Source organism: Sorex araneus, chromosome 3 (assembly GCF_027595985.1).
Source record: "Sorex araneus isolate mSorAra2 chromosome 3, mSorAra2.pri, whole genome shotgun sequence".
Taxonomy (NCBI): Eukaryota; Metazoa; Chordata; class Mammalia; order Eulipotyphla; family Soricidae; genus Sorex; species Sorex araneus.
Genome location: NC_073304.1, coordinates 133,788,399 through 133,810,630, shown reverse-complemented (window position 1 = coordinate 133,810,630; position 22,232 = coordinate 133,788,399). Strand labels below are relative to the sequence as shown.

Below are 22,232 nucleotides of genomic sequence, written 5' to 3'. Positions count from 1 at the left end.
TAGGATTAGAACCAAGTCAAGATACATTTTGCTCCTGTTGATCAGTGGGAACAAAGAGTTTATTTTAATTTTTGTTCTTGGTCATACCTGGTGGTATTCGGGGCTTCTTTGAACATGTACTCAGGGACCATACTCAGTGCTTAGGATCAAACCAGGGTCACCCAAAGCAAGCATCTTAACTCCTGAGGCTTTTCCTTTCCAGCCCCCTGCCCTTTTCTTTCTCTCCTTGTAGGGGTCAGACCTGCACCTCAGTCTAAACGCTCTTCTGCTTCATTGATTCATTTTTAAAATTTTTTCACTTCTCAGGAATTTTCTCCAACAGCTTTCTTGACTCTCTAATCCCATGATGCTATCTGTTTCTCAGATGATCCTAACTGACACAGACTGCAGCAGTCAAGGCAGGAAGAGAAATAGGATGACATTCTTGGTAATCACTAACTGCAGAAACCAAAGTTGGCCAGAGCAAATGTGGTGGGGTTGTCCTGTGTGGTCAGGGGCATGGAGAACACATTTTACTTGAGCAGATGATCTAGGGGATAAGATGTCAATTCAATTTAGATTTTTCTCAGGGGAACCAGTGAGCTGAGCAATAACAAAATAAATTAAGCACTAGCATCAATTGTAAGACACCTAGGGAGATACTCCGGGAGGTAACAGTAGGTAAAATCAAGAGTAGACAAAAGAGCCAGAGTTTGCCCAAACTCTGGGCAAAAGGGAAAAAGTGACTCCTAGCTTTGACCCAGATGCATGGAGGTTGGTAGGGATTTGAGTGAAAATCAACTGCCAGAATAGGATAAGGGGTTGTGTAGAGGAGAGTTCTGGCTTTCTGACAGTGAAATATGTAAGAGACAAGACTCTCAGGGGTGGGCAAGAGAGATAACACAGGGGCAAGGCCCTTGCCTTGCATGTGGCTGAACCAAAGTAAGTCCTGAATACAGTTGAATGTGGCTCAAAAATAAAGCAAAACAAAACAATATCTCCCAGGAGCTCAAAAAGACTTGGCCGGAAGGTTAAAAATGTGGGGTCTTGCTGCCAAACTACTTAGGATGGAATCTCAACTCAGCTATTTGTAGTTCTTTGACCTTGGGCAAGGTATTTGACCTCAAAGTGCTTCAATTTGCTTATTTATTTTTATATGAGTATAGAAAGAGCCTGTCTGGGGTTAGGATAAATCTCAAGAACACATAACTTGATAGAACGTCCAGAGCACAAGCCAGGCTGTTTTCACCAGGGGAACTCGGAGGGGGGCAGGTTGAGTTTCCCTACCTGCTCCAACAGAGCCCTGGCTGCCAAAAACCTCCCCACATCTCCCAAGCCTACCAGTAGCTTGGCAGTCACATCCACAATCTGCTCTGGTGCCATATAATCTCATCAACGGGCATGTTCCAGAGACTCAGAAATAAAGCTCCCAGAAGAGAGCACCATAGGCCTCACCTATAAGTGAATCTGCTCTATAATCATATTCTAGATTTTAGAATTCCTCGACCTCTCATACTCTACACCACTGATGTATCAAGAGTTGCACACGACATTTGATTTGGTTTAACAAACATGTTTGTTATCTCTTTTATAAGGGCTTAATATGGCTCTAGGATGAAATACAACAATCTTCACATACTTTCCTCTTATGATTGTCGGAAGGTATAATGGTGGTGGGATTGGTGTTTGAATATTAAATGTAATGAATTATTGTGAACAACCTTATAAAAGTAGGGCACTTGCCTTGCACATGGCCGACCCAGGTTCGATTCCTCCATCCCACTCAGAGAGCCCGGCAAGCTACCGAGAGTATCTTGCCTGCACGGCAGAGCCTGGCAAGCTACCCGTGGTGTATTCGATATGCCAAAAACATTAACAACAAGTCTCACAATGGAGACGTTACTGGTGCCCCTCGAGCAAATAGATGAGCAACAGGATGAGAGTGACAGTGACAGACTTGTGTGTGTGGTCCTGAGTTGGTTCCCTGACATTGATGTTACCTTAAGCACCTCTGACTTAGGGCTGGAGAGATAGCACAGCTACCTTGCTGGCAGCTAACCCAAGTTCAATCCCCCACCACCCAACTGGTCCCATGAACCTGTCGGGGAGTGATTCCTGCGTGTAGTGCCAGGAGTAACCCTGAGCATTTCTGGGTATGGTCCTCAAACCAAAACCAAATCAATAAACCAAACAAACAAAAAACCAAATACCTTTGATTTGATTATCTATGGGTGAGGCCCTCACAATAAAACAAAAAAGAAAAAACAGCACACAGAATATGTGATCAAGATTAAGCAGAGCGAATGCAGACAGAGCTGTAGACAGGAGTAAGCTGAGGAACCTCTCAGTTGGGAGTGCTATGGTTCTACAGCTATGAGTCTGTCTGAGCAGTCACTGATAGTATGGAAATTCCATCCTGGGAAATGTGTCACAGCAAAGGAGATTGGGGATCTCCATCAGAGAAAAGGGTGTTCAAATACAATATTCAGTAATAGCCCCCTCCCAAATGGTTTTGTAGTTTCTTTCTGGATGGAGGGCCATCTTAAATCATGTACCCACGAGACATCCATTGACTTTTTTCATCATACTTAGTGTGATGGGCGTGCACTACTTGTTTTACAAATATCAGCACATTTAATTCTACAATAGCTCTATACAGTAGTATTCCTACTTCATACCATATTACACATCAGGAAAGTGTGGCACTATAAAGTTAAGGAATTTGATCTTGTATAGCAGTCAAATTTTCCCCCTCTGCTGGGCATCTTCTGTTTGTGCTTTTACATCATCATTCTGCGTTTTCCCTTGACTTTGAAGATTATCTTATGTGTCTTTTGAGTCTTGATTGTTTGTTGGGTTAAACCAAAGGGAAGGTCTGGCCAGACTACAGAAAAGAAGACTGAGATCAGGTTATTTGCTGCTATAATTCATCTCCAACAGTTATCAGAGTACTATATTTATTCCTGAGAGGTAGGAGCACATTTATTTCTGAGAGGTAGGCTATATTTATTTCTGAGAGTCAGGTAGCTCTCTCCCCAAACAGAGACTTGCTGGATTCTGGTAATTACTCCTTACCCTGGCTTTAGAATTCTGAAAAATCCTTCTTGGCTCCTATTTGCTCTGCTCAATTCTTTGCCATCAGACCCTCATTGACTGCTCTTCAATGATCCGTCTGACTGTGTTGTATTTGTTTCCATCCAGAACCCAAGTGACACACACATCCCTCCTCTTCCTTGTGTGTTCTTAAGTCACACATCAGGGGTGTCTGTGCACCTGGGATCTCAGTCAGGAGGAAAGTAGTTTCCACCTGTGGGGTGTAATATTCAAAGGTCTGGGAAATTCTGTGCTTAAAAAGACCAACATTACTGTTATACCATCTTATGTATAATGTTACAATTTCATCTTTTCAAATTTGCACTGTATCAATTACATTTTGTTTACACAGGGCTTCTAGTGAATGCTCTCTCTCTTTCTCTTTCTCTCTCTCTCTCTCTGTGTGTGTGTGTGTGTGTGTGTGTGTGTGTGTAAAAGACTAAGTGGAAAGCCTTAAATAACAAAAGATGTCCAACATTTCCAACTGTGTTCAGTTTGTTGGTAGGGCAGGGCAGAAGCATAGAGGCTAAGAAAGAATTACTGGGTCGCACAAAGAAATGGGGGAGAAGAATTTATACTTTTCTGGAACAAATAACACAACAGAATCATATCCAAGAGGCTGGAGCAACAGTACATTAGGTAGAGCACTTGCCTTGCATGTAGCCGACCTGGATTAGATTCTTGACACCACATATGGTCCCCTGACCACTGCCAGAAATAATTCTTGCATGAAGAGCCAGGAGTTGCCCTTGAGTATCACTGAGTGTGGCTCCCAAACAGACAAGCAAACAAAAAAATCCTTAAACCAAAACCCCAGGAAAGTATTTTTAAATAGTAAACTATCATTTTACATGGGAATCAGAATGACTTTATATTCTTGTGTGTGTGTGTGTATATATATGCACATATATGCAAATATATGTATATACACATACACACACACACATATATATATATACATATATATATATATATATATATATGTTTTCTTTTTGGATTACAACCAATCATGCTCAGGACTTACTCCTGTATCTATGTTCACGGATAACACCTGGGGCTTGGGGGACCATTTGGGATCTCAGGGATCAAGCCAAGGTTGGCTGCATGCAAGGCAAGTGCTAATCTGCTGTACTATATTGCTCTGGCCCCTATTCTTCTGTATTTTATTTGTATTGTTTATTGCATCTTTATTTTCACAGCACTTACCAGCAGATGAGTAGCAGGATGCACTGAAAGTTTACTAAACAATTCATGTGGTAGTGGGTGGCAGATATAATGTTGAGAAAGCCTCGTCCCTCCATACTATAAAACTGAGACTACCATTTTTGGGTTTCAGTGCAGATACTCAGTGAGGACTATAAGAAGAGATTTCATGTGGCTTCATACCTCTTGTGCAACAATTCTGTGCTAGGGCTTGCTTGTGGCTGTGAAGGCTGTGTTGCTAGCAGGACTAATACAGCTTTGGTGCATGAACAGGGAATTTGTCTCTTACATGGAATAGGTACAAGTGAGCAAGAACTATGCTGAGAGAATTAGACCTCATAACAGGAAGATGAACATTTGATGCTCAGATTCAAACATTTAAATGAATCCAAGGATGATATCGCAAAAGCAATAGAAATCTTAAAAAAAAAACAAAAACAAAACACCCAAACCACTAAATCAATTTTTGGATAGAAAAGAAAAAAATCTTCTTACCAACTTCAAACAGTTTGGTGGCATTGAATTCCTCGCTTCCCGCAAGCAGACTCACTTCGGTGGCAGCTGTCCTGAAGGTGTCTTCAATTCCTAAACACAGACAGGAGTCTACTTTTCTCTGGTAATATGGAAAAAGTAACCCTTCCCCTCACCAAGTTAAAAAACAAATACATCTCAACAAAGCTTTTTTTGTATTCATTCCTACTCAAGGGCAGCAATTGGCCAACAGAGGAAAGAGTAAAAAGCAGGTCGTCGAGCATAAACTATACTGAAAGCCCAGATAGCATTTGCAGCATGAAATCAGATCCAAATGTGTGAAATGGACCCTATTCACTGTAGCACAAGGACAGCGCATGGAGACATGGACTAGAATAAAGTCTGGTGACAGGGTGGCACATTATCTGGAGACAGGGAAGAGTGGCTTGTCTAATTGTTTGACTGACTGGCCCAAAGCATTTATAGCCATGTGATCTTGGGTGAGCTGCTTATACTCTGTGTGACTCAGTTTTTATCTCAGTATAATGGGAGAGAACCAAACAACCCACCAGATGGAGTTGTATGGATTAAATGGATTGTATGTTAATAAAATATTTGTGGGCCAGAAGGTAAAGTGCTTGCTTTACATATGGTTAACCCTGATTCACTACATATGACTCCCTGAGCACTGCTAAGTGAAATTAGTTAGAAAGAGAGGGACAACATAGAATAACTGCACCCATTTGTGGAATATAAAATAACAATATGAGACTAATACCTAAGGACAGTAGAGATAAGGGGCAGGAGGATTGCTCCCCAGTTTGGAAGCCTGCCTCATGTGCTGGGGAAAAAGGCAGTTGGGATGGAGAAGAGACCAGTAAATAAATGATGGTTAGAGGGATCGCTTGGGATGGGAGATATGTGCTGAAAGTAGACTAAGGACCAAACATGATGGCCTCTCAGTATCTGTATTGCAAACCATAATGCCAAAAGAGAGAATAAGAAGGAATGTACCTGCCACAGAGGCATGGGGTAGGATAGGGTGGCAGTGGGGATACTGGGAATATTGGTGGTGGAAAATGCACACTGGTGGAGGAATGGGTGTTCAATCATTGTAAGACTAAAATGTAATCATGAAAGTTTGCAACTATTCATGGCGATTCAATAAAAAAATGCTATAGTAAAAAACTGTAATACTCAAATTACCTATAGTAAAAAACTGTAATACTCAAATTACCTAATATAATACTAATTTTGAAATCTATCATGGCTGATGAGAAGTCAGAACTACCACTTTTTTTTTTTTTTTTTTTTTTGCTTTTTGGGTCACACCTGGCGATGCACAGGGGTTACTCCTGGCTCTGCACTCAGGAATCACCCCTGGTGGTGCTCAGGGGACCATATGGGATTCTGGGATTCGAACCCGGCTCAGTCGCGTGCAAGGCAAATGCCCTACCCACTGTGCTATCACTCCAGCCCCAGAACTACCACTTTTTTCTTACTTGGAATTTTGTTAATTACTGCTAAGCAGGACACAAAGAATGGATACATTTCTACCTGAAATTTTACCTCTACCGAGAAAAAAATGTTTCATATGGCTAAGTTTAATCTAGCAATTTATAGAAAGACAGAAATTATTTCAAAGAGGTCTTGGGATATAGTGGTCTTGGGATATATCCAGCATGGCTGCAGAAAAGAGAAAAGAAACAAAATACTATATGCACAGAGAACAAATATAAATCAAGCACTGCTCTTCTTCTATAACTTAAGTTGGCATTTATCTTCAAGTTGAAACAACATAATTGTAGGGATACTGAAATATCTGAATTTTTAGATTGAAGTGATAATGGTTATGACAGTGTCTCTCAGAAAGTGGACAATACCAAGTTCCTGTGAGTGCTGGAAAAATGCAGAGGAACAGTAGTAGCCTCAGGCACAATTTGAGACACTTTTCATTTGTTCGCTGAAGAAGATTGATTTGGGGCCTGAGAGATAATACAGTGCTTTCCTTGCATGTGGCTTATCTGGCACCTCATATGTTCCCCAGGAGTGATCCCTGAGTACACAGCCATGTATGGTCCCAAAACTAATAAAATGAAAGCTAGATTTCTAGGAGGTGGCTCTGAGTGACTTTTTTTCACCCCTGAAAGGGGACAGTACATCAAACAAGTTTGGGAATCTTTGGTTTATAAGATTAATAGTTTCAGGTGTATAGCTTTTTAATTTTTTTTTTCTTTTTGGGTCACACCTGGCATTGCACAGGGTTACTCCTGGCTCATGCACTCAAGAATTACTCCTGACGGTGCTCAGGGGACTATATGGGATGCTGGGAATCGAAACCCGGGCAACCCGGGCCAGCTACATGCAAGGCAAATGCCTTACCTACTATGCTATTGCTCCAGCCCAAAGGTGTATAGCTTTTCAGTCAACATTTTGATATAACACATGTATTTATCATCTGAATTCCAGTTTCTAGCCATCATTATACAATTGACCTCTTTTACCTGGTTTACCGGACTGGAGAGATAGCACAGCAGGTAGGGTGCTTGCCTTGCACATGGCTGACCCGGGTTTGGTTCCTCCATCCCTCTAGAAGAGGCCGGCAAGCTACCAAGAGTATCCCGCCCTTACAGCAGAGCCTGGCAAGCTACCCATGGCATATTTGATATGCCAAAAACAGTAACATATCTCACAGTGGAGACATTACTGGTATCTGCTTGAGCAAATCAATGAACAATGGGACGACAGTGCTACAGTGCTACCTGGTTTACCAACATATACCCCCTTATAGTAACCACTATTTTGTTCTTATTATCTAAAAGCTTGTTTTTGTTCTGTCCTTTTGTTTTATTCCTTTATTTACAACACATGAGTGAAATCATATGGCTATTCTCTACCTTAGTGATTTATCTCATTAAGCTTAACACCTTTTAGTTTCATCTATGTTGTTTCAAGGTGGCAGGATTTCCTCTTCTTTTTAATAGCATTTTATTGTGTATATGCTTCTTTAGTTAATCATATGTTGGAGAGCATAGACTGTTTTCAACTTTTGGCTATTGTGAATAATGCTGCAGAATCACCACTTCCTACATTGTATGTGAGTATGTGTATGTGTGTGTGTGTGTGTGTGTGTGTGTGTGTGTGTGTGTGTGTGTGTGTGTGTGTGTTTTGGGGGGAGGTGCTCCCAAGCAATGCTCACAGGTTCTAAGTGTGATACTTCATCCAACAAGGCTGAGCAGTTCAATGTAGGGTCTGGTGATGCAATGTTGCTCAGATGTTGTGGTGCTGGGGAGTCTACCAGGACCATCTCAATAGCAAGAGTGTTTGGGGACCATTAGGACTATCCCCAACAGTGTTGGGTTGTAGGTCATGCAGTGTCATAGATCAATCAAATGTGGGGCCTTAGGTCTGCAAAGCATGTGTCTAGCCCTTTGCTCTATCTCCCTTAGTCCCATTTTCTACACATGCCTCCTTGCTAGCTTACACAGGTTCAATCTGATCTGTCCTCTCTCTTTTCAGAAACCTCCTTTATATTCTGATTCTTTGCTGTTGTTGTTGCTGTTCAAAATCTGAGCCTTATAATTTGAAAACAGAGTTTCGAGAAATAGTAAAAAAAGTTTGGGATGTGGAGATCAAATTCTCTGTCTATAAATTTTCTTTCATATGAGGAATGTGTGGTTTCTTGGGAGAGGTTGAAGTATTATTTTAGGCTGGTGTTCTACCTGGCAATGGGGAACACATAGCAAATGCAAAACCAGGAGTTGGGGAGGTTTTTTGGTAGTCAGAGACCATCTATTCTAGGTTTTGTGGGTCATATGTAATCTTGGTTGCATATTCTTCCTTCTCCTCTCTCTCTCTCTCTCTCTCTCTCTCTCTCTCCCCTCTCTTTGTTTTAACAACCCTTTAAAACTGTGTGGGTCATACAAAACCAGGCTGTGGTTTAACAACCACTGCTAGAGACAGTAACAATTATTTTTCACTGCCAATATGGCCTCTCACCAAGTTTGCAATTAGCAGTTTTTTAAAACACTGACAATGCAGTTTATAGCGATAATGAACTGCCAAGTTGCCCTGATTTGTTTCCCTGGGAGCCTTTGGCAACTCTCAGACATTATAGACAGGTCTTGTTGTTGGCTTTTCTGGAGAAGACAGTGAAGCCGCTTGTCCCCAATTCCTTATCAGATTGTGAATGTCTGTCTTCGTGTGTCTCCTCAAGGCCTACACAAATCCCACTCAAATCCCACATCAAAGGCCCAAGTGAATTAGAGTTCTTCTTTTAAATTAAGTTAGTGTGTGGTGACATTGTCTTCTAGGTCACAGCTAAGAAGACTGCACTGTGCATAAGAGTCAGAAAATCCATTTTTCACTCATTAAGTCCATTACTCAACTCCTTTCTCAGTCTGGTCAGGATTCTTCTTGGGAAAATAACTGTTTTTTATGATGTCAATTTCTGTATATTTTTTAAAAAATATAAATAAAAAATGATAATAAATACAAAACTTTCCTGAGAATCAGACTCACAATTCTTCATAAACCCACCTGGGCAGTTTGGACGGTCACAGGTTCTGGATTCTGTAGCAGTGCAGGCGTAGCCACAGGACCTGGTTCGTTTCTGGTTGCCGTTCCCACAGGTGACACTGCAGACAGACCAGAGACTCCAGTCCCCCTCACCATCTGTGGAATCTGAAAGGGAGTCAGGGAGGTGGTCACAAATTTCATTCGCCAGCTCCATGTTCCCTCTGGCACACAGCCGGCCCGCTGTCTTATATTGCTGGAGAGGATCTATGCTAAAAATATCTGGTCACCTGGTTCATTTTGGGCATTAGATTCATGTAGTGAGAGACTCTGACTGAGATTTTGGGCACATTAATGATCAATTCAGTGTCAGGATCCCAAGCACCAGAGGGTTGCCGAGGAAGTGTTTGTTGAGAATAAATACACTTGCAGACATGGGGACATGGAATAATATGTTAATTTCCAAAGATGACTTCCATTAGTTCCTCCCCTTGCATACATGCAAGACCTGGCCAGACTTTGGCCTTCAGAGGCTACCCAGCTTAGACCTTTTGCTCTGGGGAGTCTAGTCTCTGTGGAAGAAGCAGAGGTTGAACCTATGAGTCAGGAGACTACATGGTGGACGATTCAGACACCAAATATGTAAGTGAAACCTTCTGGAACCTTCCAGTCCTTCCCAGAGCACAGCAGAATGAAGCTGATGGCAGCACGAGTAGAGCAACTATATACTGGGACCTCACCTGAACTTCTGAGATACAGAATCAGGAAAAAGAACAAATTGGTGTCTTGTTGAAGGTTTGCTTGATTCAGCAGACAAAAGCCTAATTTTTTAAAATTTATTTTTTAGTTGAGTCGCCGTGAGAACAGTTACAGGGCTTTTAGGATGAAGTCTCAGTCATACTATGCTCAAACACCCATCCCTTCACCAATGCACATGTTCCACCACCAAAAACCCCAGAATACCCCCCCTCCCATTCCTCCTTTGCCTGTGTGGCAGATGATTTTCATTTTACTCTTTCCTTACTTTGATTACATTCAATTTTTGACAGAAAACTCACTATCATTGCTTGGAGAAAAACTATTTCTTAATGATGAAGCTCAAAATGGTCCTTTAGGTCATCACCCAACTTTCTTCCAATATGCATCCAGCAGACTCATATACAAAACACAATTTGAGAAATATGGATTATATTATTTCATGTATGGCTGAGGAGAAAGCTTCAAGGGCTGAAGCTCCTGTTCTGTATGCAGGAGACCTGGGACCAATCCCTGGCACCATCTGGTCTCCCAAGTATCACTGGGAGTGCCCAAGTACCACATTGGTATGGCCCAAGTAGCAATAAGCCAAAAATCAAACAAAGTTTCTAAAGACTTTTATCCTGATGGAACTAGTAAGTTAGTGAGAAGAGTCTAAAAGTAATCAATAAACACAAAAAGATAACTAAATTATATAGTACATATATAGCATAAATTATATAGTATTGTTAGGCTAAGAGGGTCTAAGCATGTACTACATTATTTAGATTTTTCCTTTTCTCTTTAAAAGATATTCAGGAAGATAGCTCAACAGGCGAGCACATGCCTTGCATGTGGGAAGAAATCCAAAATAAGTAAGTAAATAAATAAATATACACTAACACACAAATACAGTTTTTAAGGACTAAATCTTGGAGTGGTTAGGTGACTTTGCCAAAGTCACAAAGGAAACAGAAGGAAAAGTGTAATCTTGCACTTAGTCCCAGATCTCTGAAGTGTGATTCTCTCTGCAACATCTCTACTCTGCAAGAATTCTTTCTGGTTCAACCAAATATCCCTATAGCTGTGGGACCTATGCTGGTGCCAAGTGCTCAGCTACAGGCATCTGTTTTGCAGGGAAGGGGGTCCTCTCTTTTCATAAGAGGTTGTGGCGATTGGTATTACATAGGCCCAGCAAGAATGTCATCCACACATGTTTCTACCTGAGCTGTGGGTCTTGTGCCAGCCTCTTGGGCTGTGTTTATATGGCATTCATTCTGAATAGCCACGGGCTAATTCGAGATTCTGAGTCTACTCAATCCACTCACCAGAGTTGGGGGGAGTCCAGACTGTGTCCTAACCCAGAGCAAAGAGTTCGCTGATACTTCACTGGCCTCCAAGACTCCCATTCACTCCCCTCCCTGCCTCCAGAACCATGCCTCCAAACTTTGACTTTCTTCTAAGAAACAATTTTCCCATCACATGTAAGCAGATATTTGAAACTACTATTTTGTATGAGGGAGTTGGATGAGCTTCCTGGCATTATTTGCTTGCTTCATCTCTCCCATCTCTCTGGGTATCTAGGCTCAGAAGGGGAGAGACATGATTTCCAAAGGGATAAATCATCGAGTTAGCGGCAACTGCTGCCCCTCCAGTCCCTTGTGGTCTGATATCTCTTGGCCATTGCCAGAGGGCAGTTCTGATGCACTTGGAACAATCCTAAGGTCCCTTTTTGTTGGTGGAACCATTCAGGTGGGGTTGATGTTAGGCACCCATGAACAAATCACAGAAGGTCTGAGCCACTGAGACAGACTGGTAAAGGCCACAAGTCACAAGCAGAAGTGATAATGTCTTTAAACTTAAAAGGGAAGGGGGACATTGAGTCAGACAAACATTTGTTTAACCACAAAGGTAGAATTCATGTGCTGCTTGGCTCCACAGAATTAGTGGGACAAGAACCATCTAGAAATCTCCTGCAATCTTTCCTTGCTGTTGGGCTATTATTATTCAGGGACCTGATTTCTGGGAATATCTTTCTGGAACTTTTAGTTCCAGTGTTAAATTCACCACAGGGCTTATATTGGAATAACTGCATGATTTAATTTCTCATTTGGCTTCTTGGCTGTAAGTTATTTGAATGTCAATATGGTATCAGATGATGTGGAAAATGACTTCCTAATCCCTCTCCATATCTGTCTCCTTGGTGACTCCGTCCTTACACTGAGCCTAGTGAGGGCTAAGTGACTTGCTTTGACCAATAAGAAAACTGCAAATATGAGTCAAGCACAGGTTGGGAAAGTGCTTGTACTTTGAGGACTTTGTAGGATGCTGCAGGGGACATTTCTGCAACCATGTGAAGAACCCAATTAGTCTCTGGGAGGGCCAGGGACTTGATACCTCAGCACGCACAGCTGTCCAGCTGGGACCCCATTAGATCAAAGAGAGTGAAGGAAGTAAAGACCACCCAGCCACAGCCAAGCTGAACCCAGAAAACCTGCAGATTCAAGAGAGAGCTGCATTTGTTCTTTTAAGCCACTGAACCTCAGGGGTGATTTCTTAACCTGCACAAATGAAGGGTTACAAATACCTTATAAAATTCTCCCCCAAATAAGCTGTTTCAATGACTAGTAGACTCAGGAATCAAAAGGCTTACTATTCCAGTCAGTAGCTTTCTTGATCTCTTTGTTTTATAAAGTGGTGACAAAAAGCTATTTCCTTTGCAAACATTTTTTCTATATGATTTCACAAAGTTAGTCAGAGCACAGTTAGACAGCCATGTGGGAAGGCACTTCTGGGCTTCCTGAAACCAAAAAACCTCTTCGGGCAAAGTGTGTAAGTTAGCTCTTCCCCCTAAAGTTCTAGAGTGCATGGTCTCAGATAAATATCCCAGGAATGACCTTTGGTTGAGGATTTTCTCTTTGCTTCAAAGGCCACAAAGGGGAGTTGACTATGGGACAAAACTGTTAGGACTCCATTCCTTTCTGCTATAAAAGAAAAAAAAACAAGCCTGTTCTCATTTTCTCACCCTATCAGGGAGTGAGGCTCAGGGCAGAAAATGAATGTGAATGTCAGTAATTGTAAAGATAACAATAGAGACAGTGGAAGACAGAACCCGTGAACATTTATATGGTGTTGGGGAGAGCCTATCAGTGACATCAAAGAGTTCTGCGAGGAAAGAGAACAATTCACAGGCCAGTGGGATCAGAGGTGGGTTTCAAGGATGTCATTTGAAATTTTAAAGTAGTCATTATATAGTTGCAGGCCTAGAGGCAGTTCCAATGTTTGGGTCACTGAAGTGACTTGGGTCTTGACTCGGTCACTGGCAAGACTCCACTAATCTAAGATGAGAGAGACTGCCAATTATTGGGAGCTTGTTTTCACCAGCTGCTTGGCCGAAATGCACTGCTTTAAGTCCTCTACAATTCCATGAGATAGCTAGAAACATTCTCTTTTTATGATGAGGAAACTGAGGCTCAGAGAAGTACTTAATGTCACACAGCTCAAATATTAGATCTAAGATTCTACCCCCTCGCCATCCCCAGTTGTCTCTGAGTTCATATTCTGATATCTCAGCACTTTTGATCCTGACCCATGTTTATTTCCCTTCCTGAAAACACCCACTTATGTGGTCCTAATTTGACATGAAAAAGAAACACCCTTGACAAAAGAATCACCGTGAAATCTCCTATTAAGATAGGATCCTGACTGAGACCTAGAAAATGGTAAAGAACTTTGTCCTAATCCATGTTACAAATAAGCAGGATCCATATGAATTCACTCTGTGAGTGTCTCCGAACAATTTGGGGAATAGTATATTACTGTTCAATAGAAACATATTTGAACTCTGCTCTGGGTATTAATTTAGGTATTGACACAATAGATAATTAAAATGCAGTCTCTAACACACGTATTTGAATCAATTAATGGTTCACATATAATTAAAATGCAGTCTCTAACACATGTATTTGAATCAATTAATGGTGCACATAATGTGTTTTATTAGGCCTATCTTCTTTTGCGTATTGTGTAATTTGTTCTAAGGATGTCATTATGTTGTTTTTATTTTACCTAGGACTCTTTGGCCATAGGTACTGAGCTTTGTTTTCTGTGGGAACGGGGAGGCACACCCCACACTGCTCAGCTGCTCAGGGCTTACTCTTGGCTCTGTGCTCAGGAATCAATCCTGGCATCACTTGAGAGACCATATGGGCTGCCTGGGAACAAATCTGGGTTGGTTGTGTGGAAGACAAGCAGGCTACCCACTTCGATATCCCTCGGCACAAATGGGCATTGAAATTCTTTTTTTTTTGGGGGGGGAGGGCACATTAGTCTTACTCCTGGCTCTGCCCTCATGGATCCTCCTAATCATGACTGGGGGACTATATGGGGTGTTGGGGGTCAAGTCCAAGGCAGCCTTATGCAAAGCAAGCAACCTATGCTCTGTACTATCTTTCTTACCTCGAACATTGAAATTCTTATTACATATCTTGCCTTCTCAGTAACTTTGTGTATCAAAACCATAAATGCCATCACTATTATAAGCATGTTACCTAAACAATAATTAAAAAAAAAGAAGAAAAAGAAAGGAGAAAACCGCCTACATTCACAAATCAGAGATCATCCACAAAGATGAGCTATGCCTCTCTTCAACAAAGCAACTAACACTTACAGTGGCTTGCTTTGCTTTGCTCTACATGAATATCGCCTTCCTGGGCTTTATATTCTCTCTCCTTATCCTCCACAGCACCCAAACACAGGAATGGATACTGAAGAAACTGCACTGGACCTTCTCCTTGATTGAAACTACAGAGGATGCCACTCATCTGATGATGTATGGAATTCTGGAAAGCAGAGGCTCCCTGGAACTCAGTCTTTCTGGAGTTTTCAAATGTACCCCAACACCAACAACATGTTTAGAGTCTCATACTCAGAGCCAATGGAGTACACTGTATCTGGGACCCTGCCATTTTCCTACTTTGACTGCATCCAAAGTTGAATTTGGAGTATCTCTCCTTTCCCCAATTATGTGCCCAGGAGATCTGAGAAGGAGTGTTCTACAGGGCATACAAGACACATGATTTTTTCTTTTCTTAAGTGGCAACTCTGTTATTTGGTCGATTGATGGGGAAGTTCCCAAGAGTCTCAAAATCATGAAAGATGAAGGATTTCTCCATGGCTCAGAATGGCTATAAGGTCCAGATTCAGGCATTCTGGGGGTGATGGAAGCACAGAAACAACACTAACTCAATAAGAACAAAATCTGTCTTTAAGGTTAAAATGTTTTTTGTTTATGGGGGGATGGGGCTGATAACCAGTGGTGCTCAGGAATCTCTCCCAGTTGCACTTAGGGGACCATAAGTAGTGTGCCAGGGATCAAACTAGAGTCGCTGTATGCTTTACCCCTTGGACTAACTCTCTGGCCTCAGCGGGATGCTTCTGTAACAGTCATGAGTTTGGCAAAGCTTACTCTGTAAAATCTTCAAACAAAAAAGTTTTTCTCAAGGTGCTTTTCAAATTTTAGTGAGCTTGAGAATCACCTGGTGACCTCAGTTGTCAAAATGAACAAGCAAAATTAAGAGGTATTCTGGACCTTGGGCATGGCCATCCTGCTTCAGGACACAGAAGGCTGCAGGCCTCAACCTGGGCTGCATATTGGCTCCACCGTAGAAGCTTTGGGAACAGTAAAGCCCAGACCTCACTCCACAGAGAAGGTAATTTTTTACTGAGTCAAAGAGAAGTCTGGGCAGAGGTATTTTTAAAACAAATCCACTGGATAGACATGGAGAGTATCATGCTAAGCGAAATGAGTTAGAAAAAGAGGGGCGGACATAGAAGGACTGCACTCATTTGTGAAGTACAAAATAACATAACATGAGACTGACACCCAAGGACATTAGATACAAGGGCCAGGAAGATTGCTCCATAGTTGGAAGCCTGCCTCATGAGCTGGGGGAGAAGGCAGCTGGAAAAGTGAAGAGATCATTAAGGAAATGATGGTTGGAGGATGGGAGATGTGTGCTGAAAGTAGATAAAGGATCAAACATGATAGCTTCTCAGTATCTGTATTGCAAACCAGAATGTCCAAAAGTAGAGAGAGAGTATGAGGAATATTGTCTGCCATGGAGGCCATGGGAGGGTGGGAAAAGGGGGTTATACTGGGGATATTGGTGGTGGGGAATGTGCACTGGTGGAGGGATGGGTGTTTGATCATTATGTGATTTTAACTCAAACATGAAAGCTTATAACTATATCTCACAGTGATTCAATAAAATAAAAAAATTTAAAACAAAACCCACAAAAACAAACAAACAAAAAACAAATCCACTGGATGACAGCAGTGAGCAACCCAGGCTGAGAAACTGATCTTAAATAGTGATGCTCAATGCACCAGAGCCCCTGGAGGGTTTGCTTAAGCACAGGTTTTGAGGATCACTCCAATGTATCTGATCTAGGGGCACTGGGGCAAGGACTGGAACTCTGAACTCCTCTCAGGATCTCAGCCTATGCTGATGCAGCAGGCTTGGGCTGGCATAGGAAAAGGGTTTGAGCCTAGAACTGGCATCTTTAAAACATGAACCAGCGAGTCTGATGGCAAGAGTTTGAGCTCCATTCTTAGAAACTATGTTCTGTGTAGGGTGGGCAAACTGGTTAAACTACAAAGTAGTTCAATGGACTTGTTCTTCTACTTATATCTTTCCATCTAAACAGTCTATTGATTCACTCTTATCTCCTTGAGGATCTACGATCCCTCCAGCCTCTACCCACCCAGAGAGGACAAGAACATAAAGAGTTAAGACCATGGACTCAGATTGACAGACAATTTGAAGCTCAAGGTCAACTTGCCTAGTATGGCAGAATTCAGTTTTCCCATCTGTCAAATGGAGTACCTGCTTCAGAGATCAGGAAGAGGGACAGTGCATGGAAAGTGCTGTCTAAATGTGACTTTACCTTAAAAAACAGGTAAGTTAGACTTCCGCCAGGAAAGGAAAAGATTTCACCAGCCCCTTGGCTGGACTGGAAGCAGCAGAGCTCTTATAATATTTGGCTCCTTAATATTTGATGTGTATCTCTATCAGGGCACACTTTGTGTCTCTCAGTTAATTTTCCCCGCTTTGTCCACAGATAGCTGAGATTCCCTTTTGGAAAGGACTGTGTCTTCATCATTTTTGAACTCCTAGCATCTCACAGTGCCAGACACAAGACGTGCTCTTTCTAATGTTAAGCAACTGAGTGATGTAGTTGGAAAATTACCCAAACACTGTCCTGCTCTTTGGAGCTGCTTAGGATCATCAACTAGCAGACCTTCCAATACACAACAAGCCTTTCTGCACAAAAAAACTAGGTAAAAGCGTGAAGGCAAATGGCGCCGGACAGTCTTTCTCATCATCTACAGTTGGCTTCTAAATGGAAAAATGATGAAGTTACAAGAACAGCCGAACAGCCTAATGGTAGATTCATGCCTAACACCACAAGCAGTGTTATTTTTTATTTTACTTTGGGAGGAAGATTCCCAAGTAGCTCTAGGGGAGCTTTGGGGACTCTCCCTGTGATTCTGTTACCCAGGCTGGTGGCCCAATGCTGGCATCCAAGGATACAGTGTTGCTGTGTGCTGTGATGCTGAGGATCAACAGGGACACCCAGACAGTACTCAGGGGCCTCTGGCACTATTCAAGGGCATCCAAGGCAGCCCTAGGGCAGCCACATGGACATCAAACCTGGTTTTGGCACGTGATAGCAATCATCCTAACTGTTGCTCTACTATCTCCTGGCACTACATTTTTTTTTTTTACAAATTTTCCCATACTCTCAATTATGCTTGGTTTGATAATTTTAACCTTTAGATTCATACGTGGCAACGTGGCGCTCGGGTCTGATGAGAAGGGAGAGTGTTTGGGAGCTAGCAGAGTCATACTTGGCAGTGCTCAAGAAGCCATGTGTCATAGGGGATCAAATTCATGACTTTGTCTATATTAAATATGTGCTCTCCCACTTGAGCTACCTCCCATTCCTTAAATGTTCTAACTTTAGAGGGGAGGGTCTCTCAAGCCGCGCTCAGGAGAGTGGCCCCTCCTGGTGATTCTCAGGCAATCTGGTCATGGTTCAATGCAAGTGAGTCCTGTGGAGCTAGGGGTGATCTGAACCACCCGGTTGATAATTGAGGGCTACCAAGACTTCACTTAGTGGTGCTCAAAGTACTATATGGTACTAAGGATATACAAGGGATCAGCTGAATCAACACAAGTGCATTAACTTCCAATTCATTATCTCTCCAACCCCTCAAATGTTCACATAACACACTCTAATTGTCCATGAAGGCTGGCCAGCAGCTTGTCAAATAGACTTCCTATTCTTAAATATGATTTTCAGCCATAGTTGTAAATGCATAAAGCCATATGAATAATTCTTAGACAATAGCATTTAAGCAGATAGAATATATATAATCTTCAGATTGAGGGAGTTAAGAGGTGGTGGTGGTGTACCTTTTACAGCTTGGCTGTTACTGAGATATAGAGCTTCAGGTACATCAGGTACAATTGGGGACCATAGAATATCCTGTGGACCCTCAAAATATTACAAAAGGGCCACAGGGGAAATCATATAAATGGGGGAGTATTGCATCATGAGACCAGAGGACTTAGAGGGAGCCAGAGGAAGTTAAAACAGTCCAAAGGGGTCCCAGTTGGAAAATCGTTGAGAAACACTGTAGTAGATACATCTAGACCATAACAACTAGTGAGGATTCAAGATGGAAGGAGTCTGGGTCTCTCACTAAATGGAGGTTAGTTCCCCCTATACTGTCTCCTATCCCAGCTCAAGTGAAAAACAAACTTTATTATTGTACTTATGATGATATTTTTAGACCACACTCGGCAAATCTCAGGAGTTATTCCCGTGCTCAGAAGTGACTCCTGGAGGTGCTCAGGTACCATATGTGGTGCTGGGGATTTGAACCAGGGTTGGTGGTATGCAGAGAATCTCCTTGATAACTGTATCTCTCTGATCCCCAACTTTAATTATCTTAAGCAACTGCATTTATAAGTTATCTTACCTATCCTACTCTAAAAACATTTATGGTTAGAAGATAGAAGTTGGGGTCTTGAACTTTGATGGTGGACAGTCATTGAGTCATTTGATAAAGCATAAAGATATGACTGATGCAGATTCCCTAGGGGCCACTCCACTCTTTGGTCAAAGATAACATGGCTGCCTTGTCAAATAGAGCCATTGGACATCTCTCTGGATATCTCTTTTTATAAGACTAATATTCAATATGAACTTATATAGGCAAATTAAAGTAATTTAATTTTATTTCTTCATGTTTAGAAAAGAAAATTTTTGTGTGGGAATAAAAAGGCAGAATCCCAAAGACCCCTAGCTACAAAAAAGAACAATTCTCTCCTACAATAATTGGTAATGGTTTTAAAATTATAGTCTTTCCAGAAAAACATGGCTGTTGGTACCTCCTTGGGGCTTCTGTGGAATAGTCTTTATGAGTTATGCCTTCTAGAAGTCCCAAAGCCACATACTATAAATTGGGTTTTTCTTGGCTCCATATCCATTAGGCCTTATCATCTTTATTTATTCTCCCCACCAATTTTATATTACTGGGTGGTAAACTCACCATATTCTGGCTGCTCTTTGGATTCAAAAGTCCGGTGGCCTGGGGCCGGACGGTCCCACCCTCTGGGGGGGTTCAGGAAGTTGCTGTCGTCGGAGGTACTGTCGTATTTGTAGTCCTGGTCCCCGCTGTTGGCCCTGGCCAAGGACAAGGACCTCTGCCACCAGGCCCGCCAGTCGGGGGATGGGACTGACCAGCTGGGCTTATTCTCTGGATGCTGATCTTTATCTGCTTCAGAGTCAGGGCCATCCACCACCTCTATTGTGACCTGAAGAATTCAGAACAGTCCAGGGTCAATAGGGAGGCACCAATCTCCAAGTAGAGTGACCCTTGGAAGACAGTTTGAGAGAACAGAGATTATGATAGATGCATCCCTCTGGAAGGAAAGTGGGCACTGCATGGTGACAAAGGATGACAAACATCCAGGAGTGGTCCACATGAGCTCTGCAACCATGCAGAACTGGTGCGTGAGGGCCTCAGATTGAGAAGAGTCATTTCATCATGAAGCCTCTGATTTTCCGGCAATCACATTGCCAGGAAATCTTTAATTAAAAGACTCAGCAGGTACAACATATTTTTTTAGAGTTCCAAAATTACAAAACTTGTATGCAATAATGCTGAATTCTTGTTGATGGTTCTAATTTTGTTCTAGTCACTAATCTCATTTTTTCATCTATTCCTGTTTAATTCTTATAATTTTATTATTGATAGGTCCCTGTAATTGCTGGACCTTATATATAGGCCCCTATAATTTGAAAAATTGGCTACAGCTAACTCCTTTCCATCGTCTATTAAATAAGATTTATCTCCCACATAAAAGGTGAACTTATCCTCTTTCTCTTTCTAACTGTGCTGGCCTTGTGACCTACTTTAAGAGTCATGTGCTTTAGGAGTGACAGTAACAACCTTATGAGCCTGTTCGTTATCCTTTTTCATTCTCTTGGGATGTTCCTAAGGAAAATAAGGAAAATAAGGGAAATCCAGCCAAGGATACTGCACAGACTGCGGTCATGTGAAGAGAGAACCCATGTAGAAGAGAACCAAGGTGCCTTTGATAGTGACCATGAACCACGTGGAACAAAGACAAGTTCTCCCAGCTAAGCTCTGCTCAAATTTCTGACCCACAGAACCATGAACAATTCAATGGTTGTTGCTTCAATCCATTCTTGGGTGGTTACTACACAGTAACAGATTGCTTTCTACAAACAGAAAAACCGGCACACCTGAAGGCTAACAGTTTGCCTAAGGTCACAAAACCAGTAACTGGTAGGTGTGGGTGGTCTGGATCCAAAATTCTCTGACCCACTTCACTTCACTGCCTCTCAAAAAATGTAGGGAAAGAGAGGTACCTTCACATGGTCCAGGATGCAAAGAGGTCAAGAATGTTTTTAGGGGCTGGATGCTAGAGGCTTTGTGGCAATATGGACACGATCTCCCAGGATCTAAGCTTCCACTGCTGTGAATTTTCACTCATCCCATAGTTCAGACCCAGTGTAAGCACTCAAGCGATCCTCCAGGTCAGAGCAGACAGTCACTGAGCCAAGGTTAGAACTTGCTCTTGGACTTTGAGAGCCCAGTTTGGAAGTCACAGGGTTGGAAGAATGTAGCTCCTTGGCTCTAGCAGACACTCAACGTAGAGAAACTTGTTTAAAAATATATAATAAAAGACTCATTGGGTTCTTTGGCCATCACATAGCTCTTGCAACACCCTCTGGATGAGTTATGTGCAAATGAATCAGAAACATGCACTCCAAGTAATCAGCGCAAGATGTACTGGGCAGATGCATTTCCAGTTTTGCCCTAACCCGACATCTGAGAGCGTTGCTGAGAAGCTCTGCCAAAAGACACCAGGGTGTGCCCATCCCTGAGACAAACAGCCCCTTCCTTCTGTGTTAGTGAAGGAGAAGTTTGTATTCTATTCACTGTTTAGACATTCAAATGAAGCTCTCCAATATAAAGTGGGCCTGGGGACTTCGGTAGTCATCTCAAGGTCAAGTGTGTGACCTCTAAGCCCAGATTAGATGTAGACTAAGTGCATCTTTCCCACTGGAATGCAATACTTAGGAGGACTTCATTGGCTTGAGCTCATGTTACTGCCAATACTCCCATTTTGTAGCATCCTTGCAGAAGTCATTATGGAGCTTTCAGTTAAGGCCATAAAGAAAGAAGGGAAAAGAAAAGAGAAAATAAACCATGCATTCTGTACCATTGATGTTAACAAAGATGGTCACTAGAGATACACAAGGAGTGAGACGCATTCTCAACCCTGAAAGGACAAAGGTAGAAGGAGAGTACAGCTAAGTGGTACAGCACAGCTGGATGGTGACAAGGAGGAGTCTTTCTCCTCTTTGGTCCTGGCCCCACCTCTGCAGACAGAAGAACTTAGCCGCAACAATCATCTGCAAGGCTATTAAGGGTCTCAGAGGGGAGGGACTGCCAAGAGCCAGGCAAGCCTGCAATTATGGTAATGAAATCAGTCACTGAGTAGGAGATAAGGGGGAACATGCTCAACCATTTTGGTATTCCATTTGTATTCAGACTGGAGTCAAAAGGATTGCCTAAACAAAACATGCCTGCAATTTTTCTAAGTTGGGAATAAAAACAATTTTATGTTTTA

The 22,232-nt window shown here is 42.1% G+C and overlaps 1 protein-coding gene across 3 annotated transcripts in view; it reads right to left on the bottom strand.

The window, feature by feature from the left end:
- The window catches only part of ISM1 (isthmin 1), an 86,110-nt gene that overhangs the window by 2,041 nt on the left and 61,837 nt on the right, over positions 1–22,232 (bottom strand). For all 3 annotated transcript variants that reach the window (XM_055131503.1, XM_055131502.1, XM_055131504.1), the window contains 3 exons: positions 19,619–19,883; positions 9,286–9,429; positions 4,771–4,860 (listed from right to left, as the gene is read on the bottom strand). In XM_055131503.1, coding sequence (XP_054987478.1) covers positions 4,771–4,860; positions 9,286–9,429; positions 19,619–19,883 — 499 coding nt within the window. The remainder of the gene's footprint in view (positions 1–4,770; positions 4,861–9,285; positions 9,430–19,618; positions 19,884–22,232) is intronic.